The following is a 20,594-nucleotide window of genomic DNA, read 5'->3' on the forward strand; positions in this document are numbered from 1 at the left end:
AATTGAAACTATTGCATTTTAGATTTTTCAAAAGAAGCAGCAAACATGATCTACTGTGCTACAACAGTGAAAACACACAGAGAAAATCTGTAGTTGTATTTCTTAAAAAGAAAAGGTTTAATGCATTTAGGTATCATGGTCACCAGTCCGGTCAGCTGGAGATGAGTCAATGCACACCCCTGGTAAGATATGTATTATACAACACTGAGGAGTGTGTTAGGATGATGAAAACACCCTGTTTTAAGGGCCACATAACAAAAAGAATAGAAGCAGACCCTTTCTGGCCCTGAGACTCCCCCACCCTACAGCAAGGGCAGCCCTAGTGGAGCCTGCACAGTTCACTGCTCCTCTTGTCCTCATAATGGATTTAAAAGAGAGGATCAAACTTCCACTACTTGTGCTAATCCTTAATTACACTCAGCATTACATGATATGGTGCAACATAAAATTTCACTGTTACATGGCCATCCACAGTTTTCTCACACAATGTGTGGGAGATGTGTCATTACCTAATTAGTAAGTGGGAAAACAAGAAAAGCATCATCAGCAAAGCTGTGCTGAGGCAACGACATTACAACTGGTACACAAGTCTGATGGATTTTAATACCTTGTTTTCTGCACACAGCTTCCCCAAGCTCTATTATTTCTTTTTCCATGGTGTAGCCCTAAAGAATGGCATCAGGTGTTGCCTACCTGTTCATGACCATGGGTGGCATCCCCATGTTACTCTGAGCCATGACCTTGTTGATCCCCTTAAGAGCCACCATTTTTGCTTTCATTATGGGATCAGTAATTGCATCAAAGTCTGTAAGAGAAAACAAGTAGTGATGAATTACATAGCTCGACATTCCAAATTATTAACTGGAACTGACTTGCTTACATCTAGTTCATGTGTAAATCTTCGTTAAAGCAACCTAATTGTATTCCTAATACACATCAATTGTCATCTCCACTTTGAAATTCATGGTTATTAAGTACTTCCAAATATCTTCTAATGAAAGTCACTCCAGAAGCAACTCTCCTTGTTTTCAGCTATAATATAAACAAAAGCAGGTCCATCTAGGAGGGCTCTAGACCAAATCTGGCCTATGACCAAACAGAATAATAAATTCTGTTTATATGTTTAAGACTCAGGAAGAAGAGCTGTTTCTGAGAGCCTGGTTGGCAACTGACACACCATCAATAATGCACTAAAAGAACAGCCTTCATGGCCAGTGCACTTACAACTAACACAATTCTCAAAATTTAGCATATCATTAACAACAATTAAATGATGCTGATAATCTTGATCTGAATGCTCAAACTGCTACGTTGTATTAAACAAGCAATCACAGTTTATCTTAAATGTTTTAGAACGTGCAGAATTATTTGTGATCTTTCTGGGCCTTGCCTGGATTGTTAGTAATACAGCATTTGAACACCCCTTTCCTTGAGACAACACTAGAAACTGTAAAAGAATGCAATGAAACAACCACAAAAATGATAGATCATGTGTCAAAAGATCAGCCATTGCACTTGATCATTAAATTTTGTTTACGAAGGATGCATTTACTCCATATCATATTAGAACCTAAAGCACAAAGAGAATATGTGCCATGTCACAAACATTATCCGTAATGCAGAGTTACTCTGATCCTGGTAATGACAACAGGAGCTTTGCCCCAGAGTTCGGAATTCCACCTACATGCTCAATTTCCATAATTCCCTATAAGCAACTTGATTTCTGTTACGCTACTTGCAAGCTCCACATATCTACATCCTTCTTTCAGTGTTAGGGAGTATTTAACTATTTATTGTTGCATGAAAAAAAAACTAACCAGAACACAGAGAAAGAGATCACCCACATACCAATATTTGGGAAAAATGGCTCTGAACGTTGGCGAATCATGGCTTGCATCTGTCGCTGCTGCTGCTGCTCCTGTCTTTCCTGATCCAAAAGGTCCTGCAGGAGAAGTGGCTGCTCCTCCAGCAGGAGTGGTCTCTCTCGGTTTTGTTGCTGAGCTAAGGGCTGAGGGAGCATCATCTGTTGGGGACCAGAGATGCCACTGGGACCAGGACGGTTCGGTACAGCCACAGTCTGATTAGATGTCTGTCCTGTCCCAAAGTTATGATTAGATGACTGACCCTGAATAAATCCTGGGTTTGGTGACCCTTGAGAAAAATTATGGTTTATTCGTGGAACCATGGACAAATTTGAATTTAAAGTGTTTTCCAAGATCTGTCCACCAGGTGTCATGAGTGTTTGTGGAATACCTGATCCATGGTTCAATTGTGTGGGTGGTAGAGATTGAGATGGAGACCCCAGAGTTCTTGCTTCAGCATTGTCTGAGCTTTCATTGGACAGCAAACTTGAGAGGACTGGGGTGGACCCAGAAATACTGCAGGAACTTACTGCTCCTTGAACAGGTAGTGGAGCAGATCCCTGAGCATCTGGACTAGGCACAGTTGCTTCTTGACTAGGAACAGCAGGAGTTTTGTCAGGGAATTCTGGGTGAGCAGGCTGTGAAGGAGCCTTTTCTCCATCCTTCAACTCCACTTCAGTAGCCTTTTGAGTACTCATGGATTCGACATTTCCATCACCTTTTTCATTTTCATTCTTCTTTTCCTCCTGAGTGTTTGGGGAAAGTACTTCTGTTTTAATTTCATTTTCTGTAGCGGATTTCTTTGGTGGAGACTGGCTTTCAGGAGGGGCAACAGTTGTATCACCCTGTTCTTTCTGTTTAGGTTCTTCAGCCTTGGTCTGGATATCCAGTTTGTCATCAATGGGGACACTAAGATCTAGTTCTTCATTAAACATTCCTTTCTTATCCCCCACATCAAGGTCCGGGTCTGTGTATGCAATTAAATCAAATTCCCCTGATCTTAGAAGATCATCAAGGTGAGGATCATTGGTTTCCAAATTATCTAGAGTGTCCAGTTCATCTCCTTTCCCATCCTCTGTGTCTAGATTCAGATTTTCCAGATCCTCATCATCTAAATCCTTGACTTCAACCCCATCAAGGTCTTTCACATCCAAATCTTTTACAGCAGGATCATCAGGATCAAGCTTTTCTTCCAGACCATCACTTGGCTGGTTGGGAATCTCTAAGTTTGCAGATTCATCGCTTGGTGCAGATGTAGATAGAGATGGTCCTGGGAATGCATCAGCAACGGGCTGATGGCCTAGAGATCGCATTACAAGTGTGGGTGCGTTGTCAGGATTGATCTGATCCTGCTGGGATTGAGGCATGTGCTCCAAGCTCGTAGGCATCTGCAGCTGGTTGGGTATTCCTTGAGAATTATGCCTCAATGGCTCTGGCTGTCTTGGGCCTGGAAAATCCTGCCTGGGCATAAACCCCGTGTGCCGCTGGTGCTGAGCTGCTGCTTCCATAACATTTGCAGCTGACGGATTGAAGGGCAGCCTCGGCCGCCCGTCAGGAGCTCTGTGACGCAACTCAATGAACGCCTGACCCAGTATGTTGTGCTGCTGCACTGGGATTCCCTGTGGAGGGAAGTGCTGGGAGATCCCCGAGGCATTATTTATTTGTGGATTGGTCACTGGCCGAGGCATATCAATAGACAGAGACCTCCTCAGCTGTGGTGGAACTCCAGGGCGCTGCATGGGCTGCTGGGGACCGAGGAAACGCTCCTGACCCGAGGGGGGACCGTGGCCGCCTCCTGGGAACCCGTATCTAAAATAAAGCATGAAGGACTAAGTAATCTCTTTTCCCCAGAACTGCCTAGTCTGGCACACTTCACTAAATAACTCTGCACCAAAATGCTTTACATGATGCAGTCATTAAGATATTTAAATAAATATTTTGACTGATTATGCTTACATTTACATGAGCTTTATGACTACAATAAAATAATTGCTTTAATTATGTTTAATAAACAACCTGTTTTCAATTTCAATAATAATAATGGATAGAAAAATCTGACAGTCAGAACTACCCTAGTAAATAAAATACATGTTAATGCAACCCAGTGTAAAAGTAAGTGTATGGTTTTAGAAAATACTGAAATAAATCCAAATACTGAAAATCATAATTGCTGAGATGATTACGTATTTTGAAATTGGTATTCATTTTACATCATAGCATTGATCGTAAAAATAGCACAGACAGAAGGTGACATTATATTACATATTCATTAAAAATGAAAACAAGAATACTATACTCATTCATTATGAAAATATAAAAAATAAATTCTGACCTTACACTTTTTTTAAAAAGAAATGCTCCAAAACCATGGGCAACAAGATCTTTCAGGTCACATTGACTAGTATTGCAGTTTCTCCATCTTTATTTCTTATTAATTCCCAGTAAAAGGGTGTAAAACACAGGGAAACTCACTGTGCATACTGACTGCAGGAAGGTTACCAGCTACTGTGGACAACAAAGATGACTTTTCATCCAAAAACACCCTTTATCTAACTACCCCTGTCATATCCTGAGTTTAGGAGATCCAAGAGCTTACCTAAGCCCATGAGGTCTCATGCCCATGGCATTCATATCACCTGGGAACTGGGGTCTGTTGAACTGCCCGTCAGCAGGGAATGGTCCACGCTGCTCTTTTGGGTACACAGCAAACCTCGGCCCACCCGGAGGGACGACAGAGGACCGAATATTCCCAGGATAAGGAGGAGGAGGGCGGTTAAAGATTGGATTTAGGTTGTCTTGCTGCCAGTGCTGAAGAGGAGCCGCGTGGGCAGGAGCTGCTGCCTCCTGCAAGGCCTTTTCCTGACGAACCGCGTTCTTCTTCTGCTGCTGCTGCTGCAGAATAATCTCACGCAATTTCTGGCGCTGTTTTTAAAAAAATAAATTATTATGCTAAACACTGCAATTGACACATTTTGAAGTGTTACACTCTGCTAGGTTAAGCCTTTTGGAAGAAAGGAATTCTTCAGCTGCTTCAGAAAAATATTAAGAACAACCATAATCACCTCAGAAATGAGAAGGGGGGTCAAACAGTGCAAGGTGCTGGTAACACAACTCAGTGTTCAGACCTCTTGTTAAAATTTATAGTGTGAACCAATTCTACTAATTAAAATTAAAGCAACTCTCTTTTCCTTTTTCTATTCCAACAATGAAGGCCCTATTACCACATGAAAAGTGCAAGGATGACTAGAGATCCACTGAAGATAATCCAGCAAGAGTTTCACACTGCAGCTGCAGAATATACTCTGACTCTCTATGATAAATACTAACGATTTTCTGCCTAATCACTTCCCATCACTCCTTCCAAACAAAAGAGGGAGCAGCTTTCCATAAGCTGAATGTAATTCCAATGCCAAAGTCAGATGTCTGGTCTGAGATCTTTGCCTGTACCCCTTTACAGCCAGTGAAGAAGTCACTGACAATCAGTTCCACATCTCATCTCTTACAGAACAGAACTAATTGTCCTTTCAAGATGTTTTTTTCTCTCTGACTGTAGCTAAAAGAGATATTACAGACCAACCATCTACATCTTCAGTGGCTTCAAATATGGCCTTTGCTTTCTTTTTGGATCTTGTCCAAACTCCTTAGAAATTACTGATGTTTCTATATTCTGTATATTGTCGTTCTATCCAGGTGGACCAAGTTGACATAATAGTAAACTGAGATAATTCTTATATATAGCTAGTTTAACAGCAAGAAACTTTCAATATTAAAATGGGGGAAATTCCTTCTACTTACAAAGTTTTAATATCATCAGTATTGAACATCATTCTCACCTGTCTTAACTTCTCAGTATCTGCTTGAGACATGTTCATGGTATTCTGCGTATCTGTTACTCCTGTGGTGGGTGCTGGGCCAGGAACTTGTGAAACTTTGGGAAACTGCTGTCCTTGAGAAGTCATTGGAGAACTTCCAGATGAGCTGAAGGTGCCCTCAGATCCTGGCCGTGGCTGCTCGGCAGCATCATGGGCCAGTTGGCCAGTTCCAAAAGATTCTGGCTGAGGTCTGGGAGTCATTGGTGGCTGATCATAGGGATCTCGTGCAGGAGCAGCTGGACCATGGCTAAATGAATCTGTTATTGCAGGTCCTGCAGGTCTGGGAGTTTGAGAACATGGATCTGGTGGCCTGACAAAAGTGCCCTGCAACCTGCTCGGTGGTGTCTGCAGGAAAGGATCTCTATTTGGTATCAGCCCTGGTCTTGTCATTGCAGGTCTGTTAAACCCGTCAGGAATCCCTGGCCTGGGAGTTGCTGGTTGCTGAGAATAAGGATCCCCGAGAACTGGCCTCGGTGTTCCAGGGGGTTGGGCGTATGGATCAGAATGCCTCTGATTTCCTGGGGACTGAGAGAATAAATCTGCTGTCTGGGAAGGTCTCGGCGTCGGTGGCTGCTGCATATACGGATCAACTGTTGTGGGACGAGGAGTTCCTGGGGGTTGGGCATAAGGATCAGCCACTGGCCGAGGCGTTCCTGGGGGCTGGGAATAGGGGTCCTGAGAGGCTGCCCTAGGAATAGGTGCTGATGGAGGGAAGGCATCGCCCTGCTGGCGCACTATGCGGGGTGGGTGGGAAAAGGGCTCCTTTATTGCAGGGTGTGGAGTCAGGGGAGGTTGGCTGTATGGATCATTAGCCTGGTTGTGAGAGAAGTTCTCCACTGGTCTGGGCGTCAGAGCTGGCCGCTCATAGGGATCCACAGGGACGCGGCGCGGCGTGGCCGGCATGGCCGCGTACGGATCCTGCGGGGATTGTGCAGGGCGCAGGGGAGCTTTGAAAGGTCCAGGGCTCCCCTCAACGGGAGCAGGAGTCGGAGTCAAGGGAGGCCGTGTATAGGCATCAGCAGAGGCTGCTCTCTGTCTCTGAAACGTGTCAGTTCGAGGAGCTGGCTTGGTAAAGGGGTCACTGCTTCCAGATCCCAAAGGAACCTTCCCTGACTGCTCCAGGGATCTCGGAACCCCCAGCGGTTTGGAGAACTGCTCTGATGCCATGACAGGCCTGGGTGTGTCTGGTGGCTTTGCATAGGGATCACTGCTCCCTGGAGATGAAGAACATGAATCCCTGACTGGTGAAGGCCTGCTTCCCGATGGTTCAGCTCCCTGGATGGGGCGGGATACGGATGACTGTGCTGCACAAGTGTCTAACGGGGCAATGCTGTTCCTTCTAACAAAGTTCTGGTTAATGGGTGCTGGTCTAGGTGTTCCCACCATTTTAGCATACGGATCCATTGGAGAGGGAGGTCTTGTGTTTGTGGAACCTGGAGAAAACATCTGCTGTGATGATGTCTGAGGAGTCTGAGGCTGAGACAGGGAATCGTGCACTGGGATTCGGGTCGGAGTAGGGGGTGGGGCTTGTGGTTTTAGGAACACATCATCTGAGGATGATGATGTAGGCGTAGCAGGGAGCTGCTGCTTTGTAAATAGATCCTTATGGAATGTCTGCTGTGCAGGAGACATACTTCCATTGCCAGTCTGTGGCGTTAAGGGGCTCTGGATCCCACTGCTGGGTGTGTCTGAGCCAGACTGGTTCAGAAGCTGCTGGGAACTAAACTGCTGCTGCTGCTGTTGCTGCTGTTGCTGCTGCTGCTGCTGCTCATTTTTCACTTGTTCAAGCTTCTGCGTGGCTTCTATTTTGGCTTGCTGCTTGCTCTTCTGCCGCATTTGCTGTTGGAAAATTATGAGGAAAAAGGGTTACACTTCTAAGTTCAGGGTATACAAAACATTTCTGATGACTGAATCTATAATTAAAAAACTTCAGGACACAAAGATCAATTATAAATAATTGCAAGTTGCAAATTTTAAATGCAATGGGAGCAGAGGGTCCAGCTGTTTGTAAAGTTCAATTACTTCTACATATATCTTGTTTGTCTGGGAATAAGTATTTCCCAGGTTGCCTAAAGAACATTGCTGCTTTTGAACCTTACACTCTGAAGGCAAAACTACTGGGAGATGCAGCACTGATGTGAGGCAAATGTGCTCTGAGAGATACCCAGCCCCACTTGGAGCAGGACAAGGTTCCTGCAATACAGGGTATGTGAAAACAAACTATGCACTAACTAGCCATGCACAGGAAGAACACCCTATTTCCATAACACATAGGATTTAAGAGTCAAAATTCTAAAACAAAGTTCTTTTGCAAGCAGCTTCTCTTCTAATAACTTCTATTTTCTTCCCATGCAGAATGGCTGACTTTATACCCTTCTACAACAAAAGATTCAAACTGATTTTATTACAACAGATTCTGAAAATGCGATAAACTGGAAGAATATAACAGAACCTCCCAAATGCCACACACCTGTCTGAATTTCCATTCCTGCTCATGCTCTGACTCCCTCTGCTTTAATGGATCTTTAAAGAGGTCGGAGTCGATGCGAGAGCCGGGATCAATGCTATCCTGTTGCTGCTGCCTTTTCATGGAGTCATTTGACATCTGTACTTTATTGATGCGCAAAGCAGCTCTATTATCTCTGGCTTTTTGCTGGAAAGAGAAAAAAGATGCAGTTAGCCTTATTTTCTTCTGCTAAGCGTGAACACTGCATCTGTTATTCCCACAAAATCTATCACCAAATTATTTGTACAGCCTGTTTTAATCGTGGAAGAGAAATTATACACTCTAAAAGGAATTCCAAACAGAAAATACTACATCTCTACAGAAATTCTGCATTTGATGCACATGTAAAGAACTAAGGAGTTATTAGCAATTAGTAAAATAATTAGTAGACCTATTAGCAAAGGTTTTCTATACATGAAGGGTGTCTGTTCAGATACTGTGCTGTGCCAAGAAATCATGGATGCCACCAGTTTACCCTTCAGATCACATACTGGTGTGGTCTGCAGTCTGAAGACTTGAGCACAGCAGATGATGATTGGATCAATAAAGGCCACTAATGTGAAGAACTTTAATGACAAGAAAACTACAGTCTACTCCATTAAATAGCCTCTATAGATCACAGTGTGCTAACAGTTAACAGTATAAACACAGGATATGGGCTTATGGATCAGGAAAAATTGGATGGATGAACAGCAATTCCTCTTCAATGAGGCATTTTACAGCCATAGTGACACTTCAAAGTATCTAATGGAAGTCTCAAAGAGTCTGTTTTACCACCAATCTAGGATGCGATTCCTTTTCTGAACCAAACCCTCATATCTTCTTTTACTCAAATTTATTTCCAGTTTTCAAGTAGGTGTTGCCCGGTGGAGAAGGCTTTAATCTTTCTTTCCCCCCCGCCCCGCAATGAAACGGGGACATGGTTGAGAGCACCAGTGTCATAGCAGCAGAAACATCAGTGTCATTTCCCCCTACAAGTGATAGGATTGTTCACACTAAGGAAAGTAAAAAGTCTACAGTCAAAATTTATTAACACACTTGTGAATTTTATTTCAGCCTTTACTCATTGCCCCAGAGTGTAAGTCCCTCAGGAGGGGCACTACAGCAGCTTCTTGTGTGCACAACGCCAGGAACATCAGCAACAGCTGCAGGGCACTAGTGAAAGGGCTGTTCTGAGAGGAATTAACCATGTCTTGCTACGTAAATATTGGTGTGCATGACCACACACTTCCATGCACTCTCCTCCCAAACATAAAGCAAATCATTTTTGCTGCTGCTTTTTGGATATCCATCATGAAGACATGTTAAGAACAACCAAAAATAAAACCATCAGTCATAGAAATGATTGTGAAGTGGTAAATACCATCCATGTAAGTGGGTTTTATCTTCTAAATATTACACAGGAGCAACCAATATCAATTATAGCATGGACAAGATGACAGACATCTGGATTAGACCCAGCCAGCATGGGTTTAGGGGGGGCAGGTCCTGTCTGACCAACCTGATCTCTTTTTACGATCAGGTGACCCACCTGGTGGATGAGGGGAAGGCTGTGGATGTGGTCTATCTGGACTTCAGCAAGGCCTTTGACACTGTCTCCCATAATATACTCCTGAAAAAGCTGGTAGCCCATGGCCTGGACAAGTGTACCCTCTCCTGGATTAAGAGCTGGCTGGAGGGTCGGGCCCAGAGAGTGCTGGTGAATGGAGCTGCATCCAGCTGGCGGCCAGTCACCAGTGGTGTTCCCCAGGGGTCTGTGTTGGGTCCAGTCCTGTTTAACATCTTTACTGATGATTTAGATGAGGGGATTGAGTCCATCATCAGTAAATTTGCTGATGACACCAAGCTGGGAGGGAGTGTCGACCTGCTGGAAGGCAGGAGGGCTCTGCAGAGGGATCTGGATAGACTTGAGAGATGGGCTGATTCCAATGGGATGAAGTTCAATAAGGCCAAGTGCCGGGTCCTGCACTTTGGCCACAACAACCCCCTGCAGCGCTACAGGCTGGGCACAGAGTGGCTGGAGAGCAGCCAGGCAGAAAGGGACCTTGGAGTACTAATTGACAGGAAGCTCAACATGAGCCAACAGTGTGCCCAGGTGGTCAAGAAGGCCAATGGGATCCTGTCCTGTATCAAAAATAGCGTGGCCAGCAGGACCAGGGAAGTGACCCTTCCCCTGTACTCTGCGTTGGTGAGGCCACAACTTGAGTACTGTGTTCAGTTCTGGGCCCCTCAGTTCAGAAAGGATATTGAGGTGCTGGAGCAAGTCCAGAGAAGAGCAACAAGGCTGGTGAAGGGACTGGAGCACAAGCCCTATGGGGAGAGGCTGAGGGAGCTGGGGTTGTTTAGCTTGGAGAAGAGGAGGCTCAGAGGTGACCTCATCACTGTCTAGAACTACCTGAAGGGAAGTTCTAGCCAGGTGGGGGCTGGTCTCTTCTCCCAGGCACTCAGCAATAGGACAAGGGGGCACGGGCTTAAGTTCTGCCAGGGGAAATTCAATTTGGAGATCAGAAAAAAATTCTTTACAGAGAGAATAATCAGGCATTGGAATGGGCTGCCCAGAGAGGTGGTGGATTCACCATCCCTAGAGATTTTTAAACGCAGATTGGACGTGGCGCTGAGTGCCATGATCTAGTAAATGGACTAGAGTTGGACCAAGGGTTGGACTCGATGATCTCCGAGGTCTTTTCCAACCCAATCGATTCTATGATTCTATCCAAAGGTACTGAAGTTGCAACACTGAATAAATAGCAGAGTAATGAGGGTGCCTCAGCAATACAAAGAAAAAAAGACAGAACTATTCTTTCAAGTGGAAAGGGTTTCAGAAAGATTAAGAATTGCACTTACCACACTGAGTTTGGGGTATAATTTATCCTCTTGAAAGTTGTCAGAGTTAAGGGGAATTTTTAAATTTGGAAAGCAGGAGCTCATGTTGGCACTGTTAAGCCCTGAGCCATCCACATGTATAGGAATTAAATTTGATTACTGATGTGACTTTATCAAAAAAGTGCAGGTTAGGGGAGGGGAGGCTGAGAGCCTGAAAACACAACCCTGCATAATCCACAGAAATCTACAGGGTGAGAATGATCCTCCAGTTGCTGGCATGAAGAAACAAAGAAAAGAGAAAGACTAGAACAGAATGGAGATGTGACAGGAAATTAAACAAAAGTACATTTGCTAACAATGGTTGGTAAAAGTCAAAAACGATCAGTGATACAGAATCTGAGATTTGGATGTGGACAGGCTTCAACAGAGGCTTCAACAAAGCACAAGAGCCACCCTTTGAATGGTGGAAGTTCTGCAGAATGGAGTCAATGACCATGTAACTCCACATAGCTGCACAAATACATGTGTTCACTTGACTCAGATGTGAAGGAGCTGACTAATTTTGGAAAGAAAAACAGAGTCTTTCATGTTCCCCACAATATGTTATATATCCAAAAGAGTTTCCAGCACTAAGTGAAGGGGAACAGTAAAGCAAGAACACAGAGAGTAGAAGTAAATGAGCAAAGCAGGGATGTGAGCACTGATACAGCTGGAATTGTTAGTCTGACAGGTAAAAGGCTTCAGCAACTCTAATGGGGCAAAAAAGAATAGACACAGTGAGAGGGGATGATGGAAGAGACAGAAATCACGTAATTTTAGTTGTTATTTATCCTTCTGAAGAAATTGGTAAGATCGTGTGCAGAGACAGACAGAGCAGAGAAGACTTGAGGCATGAAACAAATGTAGCCAAGAGGCAGTGGAACCACAGATGTTCTCATTTCAGCTGATATCTTTAGACTGAATAATATGAATGTAGTTTATTCCAAGAACTGAGAAGCAAAGAATACAGGTACAAGTACTCAGAGTTAGTAGTTAAATTACAAATGCATTCTTGGAGTAAGGGAACTTGCATGAAATCTAGAACTGATTTATTGGGAAAAAAAAAATGACCTTATAAATGAAGTATGTTTTCTCAAAGCATGCAAAGGCAGGTCGTAATTGTTCTTACCACATAAGGAGCCCTCTCCTGTGAGCTTGCTTTCCTCCATAGTTTAGCAATCTGCTTCACTCTTGTAGCCCAGTCTGCAACCAAAAAACATGTTAATACACAAGGCTTTGCTCAGTCTGTTTTAGACTTTTTCAAATCAAGATGCTTAAATTGCTGCAAAATAATTCAATTCAGTAAACCACTTACCTGGGAATTCTTCCTTCAGGTTAGGGAAGTTGATATTTGTGTAGAGAACAGGGGCTACAGTTGCCATTTCACCCAAAGCTTCTTCCTTTTCCCACTTCAAAGTGCTTCTCTGGGCATTGGACATGGTATCACCCTCCCCTTCCAAAGGAGGGGCAGATGGAGCCCACGAGCTGTTGGGATCACTCACCATTGGATTGAACGCTGGGTTCTTATCCCTGACAAATCACAAAAGGGGGTTGTGTTATAGAGGGCATAAAAACAACACACAGCCCTCAACTAGCAAAGTACTTATCCTGTTTGTTATTTCACCAGGCTGCAGGAATGCAAAGTTTTGGTAGTAGCTGTCAAGAACTAATAATATCACAGTATTAGCAACAACACCCTCCAAGTGTTGTTGTTACTAATACTTTTTCTTATACTAAATACACTAAATACTAAGCATTTTTTATTCCCCAACTTGACTTACCTGGCATCAGGATACGGCTGCTGTGTAATGGGAGAGAAGGTGCCCAAACCACCTCCAGCAGCCAGGGCCGTGTGAGGGAGGTGAGGGCTGGGGCCAATCAGACCATTCATAAGGGGCACTCTTGGAAAGGCATTCTCTCCTAGAAGGAAGAAGTTTAAATTACTTTTTTAAAGGGTGACTGCTCCTAAGGCAGAGGTGGAAGTTTTCATTGAGAAAATAATGTCTCATCCAATGTAAAACTAAGAGCTTTAAAATTTTATAGCACTGACCTTACACTTCTGGAAAAGATTTTAAATCAGTTTAAATTGCTTCCCTACAAGCTTAAGGGATTCTTTTCTAATGTATTACATCCCTGCACAGAATTTTTTTCCCTCTAAAATCTATTGGTTAAATGGATTTCCAAAACTTTTGCAGTAGCCCATGCTATGATACTTTATATTGAGATACGTTCTTAAAAGCTAATGGTCTTCGTGTCTGTCACACCAGATCCAAGCAGCAAGCATGGAGAATGGTTTGCAGTCCTTGCAGGATTATCATTTGCCACCTGAATTAAACATCTCCTCTTCTGAGACTTCTGAGCAGTGTACCAAAGTAAGACTCATTATCCACTAACTCTCTAATTTGTAACCAATGAAACAGATAACTCTACTCAAATGAGCATTAGCATTTTCTAATTAAATGTCCAGTCTAGCAGTACGAAGCCAGGAAATTTTATTTATTTGATTACAATCTTACAAATGTGGCACAGGCAGATTCATCGCAGCAGATGGTATTTGCAGATGTTACTCCACAGAATTAACACTGGACTCTGGATCCCTATCACTTAATTGAGATTATAACTGTTGCCCCAGTATTTCCTTAAAAGCACAGAAGTAGCTCAGGAACGAGGTGCATCTGTAGGATGACTCTGTACCACCCTCATGCTTTAGGAGTGTTTCTGACCCATAGGTTACATATGCCATGCAGCAAATGCAGTTTGGATGGAAGTAACACCAAATTTAAGAGAATGTGCTTTATTTTAACTGGTAAACAGAGACTACACAGCAGCTGTGGAGACCTGGAGGGCCAGTCAGGCCTCAGGTGTGCATGTGGGATCACAGGTGAGAAGACACTATTATTTGAAATTGCTGCAACTCGATGCAAACCTCCCCATTACTGAAGAGTTTATCTCACAGAAACATGTGGGTCATTACACTGTAATGGAACCAAATAGTAAATCTAAAACTCTGTAATTGTGGCAGTTCCCATAGGGAGGAGTTGAACAATCTTACAGAGCTCAAATGCTGAAGTTATCTCCAAGTACTCAAGTACCTGGGACACAGGCAATGATATCTATATTATTTGCTCCTTTAAATCACCTCATTATTTGCTTTAAACTCTCTCCTTTCTAAGAGTTTTTGAAGTCTTTGCTTTTTATGGAAATTCATCCAACTAGGAAACCAATGACTTTTCTTCTTATGATTAATTCACTGGTGAAATCAATTTGCATACTACTTTTTGCAGTAGCAGTATAACAGGATGGGCTCTCTTTATAGGAGCTCAGAGCTGACGTCTGATGAGAAAAGGAGCACATTTCATTATTCTCATACATACTGCTTAAAAAAACCTCTACTGGCAACAATAAGTAAAATCAATCGCCCCTTGATTTCAACATAAGAGCAAGAATATGGTGTATCAACTCGTGATAATTTTAGCAGTAATGAAGAAAAAAAAACTATAATGTCCAAGATACATTTCAAAATTATTTAACCTTCTTTCTAATAGGACTAGCTAATATGTTAAACTGCATACTTACAGGAAATTAAGACTCAGTAAATTAGTGTTATGTGGACTCTTGCATTACCCTTGAGGAGGTACTCAAAAGTAATTAAAGAGTGAAGTCAGAAGAGAACACATGCTTTACCACAGACTAATTTCAAAACTACAGAAGTGTCAGCAAAAATAATGCAGATATGTCAGAAAAATCTCAAATATCTGTCCTTACCTATTAGCAGTATTTATGTGGATTTTAATCACATACCCCCTTCAGAACAGGTTTAGAGTAATATTTCACAAATGAACAATGGCAAGTTCCACAGTTTGGAAGCAGCAGAAATTAAGGTGTGTCCTATTCCCATGGCAGCATTTAAACAACTCTGCTGACCAGGCTGCTGTTTATAAAAGTACCAGAGGAACATACCTTGGTTGTGCAAAGACATAAGTTGTGGTGGTGGAGGTGGAGGCTGTGGCAGAGGAGGCTGCGTGGCTGCTGGACTTAACACGGCTGTGAACAAATCCTCAACATCCTTCCCTCCCAGCTCTGGAAAAATGTTGTGCATAAGTTGCTGGCATTGCTTATGAACTGTGTTTTTTAAAAGACAATGAAGATTACAACACTTACCGGGGATTTTGTACAGTTTGCCAAGAATAGCACCTGGGCAAAATAAAGACAATATAGAATAAATAATCATCAAAAGAACCAATAAAAGTACAAGCAACTCCAAATAAGTATGTTAGAATACAGAGATGAGTCACTTGGGGGTGGGAGTGGTTATTTCTACTTAAGTTCTCTAGAAAACCACGATTAAAGACTAAAGAATTACCATCTGTGACCATTTTGTCTAGTTCTGGACTGAGGATTCCATCCAGCTGCTCTTCACTCAGTGGCCGTGAGCTCTGGTTGACATTTGGCTGAGGCAGAGAAGAAGGATCATCAGAGATGGGACCAATATCCAGGCCAGCTGAAGGAGGAAAGAATAGCAAATTAGACACGAATAGCAAAATTTATTGGTATAGAATAATGAGCATAAACCCTTTTTTTCCCCTATAGAGCTGAGCTATGAAGTAAACCAGGACTTTTAAAAGATTTGAATGGTAGGGCAAACCAAAACATTCATTTAAAAAAGTGAACAAAACTGCCCACTATTTACCTCCAGTTCCTGGTAATGTTTGAGGAATGTTAACTGAATATAACGCAACTGGAAGAATGGGAAATAAGACTACTGACTTTAGGTATAGCATGGGTTTGAGTGTATTGTTTTCAGCATGTAGTTCCACTATAACTATTTTTCACATTTTAAAAACAATCACACCAGTGCAAAACATGGTTCATCCTCATGTACTTTAAGGTTCACTCCAAATGTTCTTCACTTCAAATATTACACTAAATATCTACTGGAATGCTGTGGAAGTGTAGCCAATATAAAGCAAGTTATGAAGTCTCTATTTCAAAAACAACTCCTGAATATTACGGGTTACATCAAAGTGATTGATTTGTTGGTACTAAGAAAACATAATTTGCTACATAAATTTCCTAACGTCCTTTACAAGCCAATAAATCTCCCAAATGAGAAAAATCTGAGGGGGAAAAAAAGAACTAAATCCTTCAGTATTTGAAGTATATTTCTGTAACAGATACCTAATAAACCCAAATTGAAAATAATGAAACATGCCATTCTACTTATTGTCAACCTGTATTTTACATAAAGTGATGAACCATTACCCAGTGGAAAGAAAAGGATTGATGCTGACTGCTTTATTCATGCTTTAATATACTCACATTGATAAAACTGCTTTTAATACCGGAAATACATCACTATGATAAAAACTACACACTACTACAGGAAGTAATACTAACAGTGGCAGCAAGAAAATGCATGGGTTTGTATCATGACACACAAAAACTCAGGAAGGTTTTTAACAGCTGGAAGCAAAACTCTGGAAGGCGAAGTGCAGAGTTTATAGGTCGTGTTAGAGTCACACACCACAGAGTGGAAGATGAAAGCAGGAATCAGTGACACAGTCAAGGAGCACTAATTTCTACACATGCAGGTCTTTCAGCTAAAACCACTAGGAAAGAGGGCTACTGCTAACCAGGGATCATCCATTGTGCATTCTTACCAAATGGGGAGGGTGAGTTCTCAACCTGGAAAGTGCATAAATCAAGACCTACAGGACCCAAACCAGATAAAATGGATGATTACAACACGAAAACAAAAAAAAGTAAAGAAAAAGCTGCATGCTGAAAAAAGCTACACAGGTATGAGAGACAACAGCAGCTACATTTTATTCTCTCCTGAGCAGCAAAGCAAAGAGCCAAGTAAAACAAAATGTTGACACGGCTGGGGATCTCTTTTTGGTAGAACACAATAAAATAATTCCAAACCATGGTATTCTTAAGATATGAAAATTACATCTGAAATTACCTAGAACCCATAGATACAGTATAACAAATACATCTATAATAAAGAGGGAGGGAAAAAAGAAAACAAATACTGGAGAGACCTTCTAAATGTACATACCTGAATGATCTCCAGACTTTACCAAATCATCAGAGAGTATCCCAAGAATATCATCATCAGTGTTTAAGACCTCAGAAAGATCTGCTAAAGGATCGTCGGCATTACCTGCAAAAGGTGCAATAAAGAAAATTAACCAGTTGTGGCATTTCTAAATGACTCTGGTGATGTTCTTGAGCTTGAGCTGTAAACCCAAACACAGATTTACCAGGCTGTAAGGGCCTCTGGGCTGAGAAACTGCTGAGCAGCTCCCTCTCCCTGCCAGGGCTGCTCCACCTTCATGTGCTTACACTGCTTAGGATTTTTGAAAGTGCTAATGTAGTCACACCACGTGGAGGAAAGGCTGAATGATTTTAGAGGGAAAAAAATATTCAACATCTACTGCGAGCTTGCAAACTCTAAGACACAAAGGCTTATGGCTGTAAAAGTCGACAAATAGGTTTTATAAAGGACACAGTTCAGGGTAAATCAACAAATACTTTTTTAAAAGGTAAATCAATTACTTCTTTTGCCATCACTCTCCTTTTTAATATAGAAGCAACTAGTTACTACACTCTGATCTACGAGTAAGAAGGATAAACAAATGGAAATTGAAGCTCAAAAGAAATCCTGACGAAGCAAGAACAGACAGAGCTAGAAATGTGGTGTTTGTTGCTATCTAGGAAAAACTGGCCCAGTCTAGCAATAAATTCTTTAATAGTAAATAATAAATTCTGGATACTACTATCCTCTTGACCTCCAATTCATTAGAGAGAAATTCCTCTAAATGGCCCATCTGGTTTTATTAACTAGTTGTTTAGGACTATTACAGATGTGCAACATTTGCAAAAATTGTTTGACAAATAAATGAAAGCTGAGAAAAATATTTTTCAAAAAAACTATCATGACTACATGAGCAATCATTGCCAGACCAATGAAACATGATGGGATGGTAAATACACACCTAATTAAACAGAATAAAGGGATTAATACAAATCATAAAATATACAGTGTGGAAAACAAATTTATGGCCAGGTTGAAGAGGGACCAGAAAGTCAACACACATATTTCACACATATACAGATGTCTTCTCCCACTGTTACAACCCAACTGCCCCAGGAAAGTAAAGAGCTTAATTCAGAGCCTGGTGCCAAGGATTTACTTGTATCATGAGGCCACTTTCCCAGCTGCTAAATTTAACAGTAAATTAGAAGTTCCTTCTGCTGATTTTCAGAGATGACCCTTTTCCCATCTTCCACTAACCAAGTCAAAACAAAAACTACTTTTCTTCACTCCACTCTTTCTGTTCTTCACTTTTATCCTTTGCAATGCAGACAAGATAATAACATTCTAATTAAATCATGTTTTGTATTTGCCTCTCAGTGAGGTGGATCAATGTGCCAGTGCAGACCAGTTCATCCACATGCACATACAGAAAAACAGCTCCTACTGATATCAGCAAAATTACTAAAATGTGCCTCAAAACCACATCACTTTGCAGGCAGTCATTTTGTGTAGCTGACAAAAAGTACTGTTCAATGTAAGGTTTTAAACAGAACCTCCTTGCAGGGATTTTGGTGGGTTGGTTTGGGGGCTTTTTTAACCTATGTTCAGCTTGTTTAGGTGGGTTTTTGAGATACTTGTTTTCCATTGGCAATTTGGTCCAATGATGCAAGTAACTAACTGAGACCAGACACCACAGGGTGATACAATGACTTCAGATGGAGGCAGGCAAGGACTGCCTTCAGCCCTTTAACTTTTCTGAATTCCTACTTGAAGGCAGGTAAGTAGAAGGGGAAAAAAAGCCCCTATGAAAGAAGTACTGAAACTGTATTAGAAACTTTTAATTGTTCTGTAGTATCTTGTTATGGGGCTTTTCTCCAGAGCCCTTAGTCCTGTGTTGGGATAGTCCCTAAACAATCAACTTCTCATTTGAAGACAAATATTGTGTAAGGAGCTGGAAAGAGCTCAGGTGGAAAGATAACTGAGGAGTTTACACTCACAGCTAAAAACTGGCCATGAATAAATTCAAGGCTCAGACTGGAGAGCCTCTATTAAGGCAATCAGATTCTGTAGTGGCCTTTGATGAGAGGAGCAGGCTGGAAAAAAAGCAACCTGCTTTCAAAATGGAGGTTCTGAAGTCTGCGAAAAGGCTGAGTGTTGGTGATAGCAGAGGGCCAGAGTCTGTGATCCACAAGTATCACATAAGACATCTAATCTAAAGCATATTTGTATTTTTTTCTTCTATTTTTAGGTTGTTTTAATTCCATGTATGCTAAATATTATCTTGGAAACAACGAAATCACTTGAGTCAGCTGCTTCAGATCAGAATCAATAGCTGGTTGACATCTGCTGCCAAACAAATAGCTCAATACTGCTCATTAATTTGACTCTTTCAGAATAGAGATGAAAGCTGAGACAAAGCAAAAAGCAAAATTTGTTTGTATTGCTGGATCTCTAAGAGAGCACAGTTCTACTGCAATCTTGAGATCCTTATCCCTCCAATGCATATACTTTTATTTTTTTTAAAGTTCTAAAATAATAAAAATGCCTCTCCCAAGGCTGCAGCCACCCTAAGATGCAGTAATGTATCTAGTTATAAAATGTCCCAGCAGCACTTGAATCAGTTGCAGAGACTCAGACAACTCCTCTCCTTTTGTCTAGGAAGAATTTCTTCACCATTCTCTGGAGACCCCACTCGAACAAATTACTTTTTCAGCATCTACAGGGAAAAAAAACCACTAAATTTAAGCTATTTCAAACTAAAGGAGAGATCACATTTCCAGAGCCCTCACAGAACACACCTCACCAAGTGGCCTCTTTCTCACCAGCGACACACAAGTCAGAAAACTCAAGAGAGATGTAGACGGTCCCCAGGAGGAAACAGATCCAAATCAACACCTTCAACCAGGGAGACCCTAGAGATGTGGTGCTTGTGTTCCCTCTCCAGTGAGCAAACCTTTGCACTCTGCTCCAGCACTGTCCTGGAAATGGTTTTAAGGGTGGTGCCATGCACGATACAGTGCACAGTGTGCCACACATGTTATAAAATCACAGGAAAGGTGGGTCTTGTACTCTGAAAACACAAACAGCAACCTCTTTGCCAGACAGAACTCAGGGCTGGCAGCCCAAAAACCACTTCAGTCACAGTTGCTAGAACTGAACAGTGAACAAAGGACTCCATAACCCCCCTCCTGGCCAGTTCTGCCTATAACCATCAGTCTTGGCTAGCAAAAGCTTTGGCTACCCTTAACCAAGCTGTAAGATGAACAAACCACAGAATGTGTCCCTGGAATGCTCTGTGAGCTCCTGAGCACACTGACCACCGCACTCCCTCAGCAGCCCTTGTGCATGTGCTGAAAAACAAAGCAGAGTCACTTCTTCAGATGCTTGAGAGCGATCTGGAAGATGAAAAAAATATATCTCACCCTTAAACTCAGGATTACACAAGTGGA

The 20,594-nt window shown here is 42.0% G+C and overlaps 1 protein-coding gene across 12 annotated transcripts in view; it reads right to left on the bottom strand.

Moving 5' to 3' along the window:
- Window positions 1-20,594, bottom strand: part of KMT2C (lysine methyltransferase 2C) — a 193,399-nt gene that overhangs the window by 24,869 nt on the left and 147,936 nt on the right. For 11 of the 12 annotated variants that reach the window (XM_071560791.1, XM_071560795.1, XM_071560794.1 and 8 more), the window contains 13 exons: window positions 17,164-17,268; window positions 16,763-16,810; window positions 15,466-15,603; window positions 15,264-15,296; window positions 15,063-15,182; window positions 12,884-13,022; window positions 12,418-12,632; window positions 12,232-12,305; window positions 8,205-8,387; window positions 5,696-7,573; window positions 4,459-4,784; window positions 1,849-3,671; window positions 694-805 (listed from right to left, as the gene is read on the bottom strand). In XM_071560791.1, coding sequence (XP_071416892.1) covers window positions 694-805; window positions 1,849-3,671; window positions 4,459-4,784; window positions 5,696-7,573; window positions 8,205-8,387; window positions 12,232-12,305; window positions 12,418-12,632; window positions 12,884-13,022; window positions 15,063-15,182; window positions 15,264-15,296; window positions 15,466-15,603; window positions 16,763-16,810; window positions 17,164-17,268 — 5,194 coding nt within the window. The remainder of the gene's footprint in view (window positions 1-693; window positions 806-1,848; window positions 3,672-4,458; window positions 4,785-5,695; window positions 7,574-8,204; window positions 8,388-12,231; window positions 12,306-12,417; window positions 12,633-12,883; window positions 13,023-15,062; window positions 15,183-15,263; window positions 15,297-15,465; window positions 15,604-16,762; window positions 16,811-17,163; window positions 17,269-20,594) is intronic. The other variant, XM_071560789.1, reaches the window with a different exon arrangement.

Source organism: Pithys albifrons, chromosome 7, assembly GCF_047495875.1.
Source record: "Pithys albifrons albifrons isolate INPA30051 chromosome 7, PitAlb_v1, whole genome shotgun sequence".
Classification (NCBI taxonomy): Eukaryota; Metazoa; Chordata; class Aves; order Passeriformes; family Thamnophilidae; genus Pithys; species Pithys albifrons.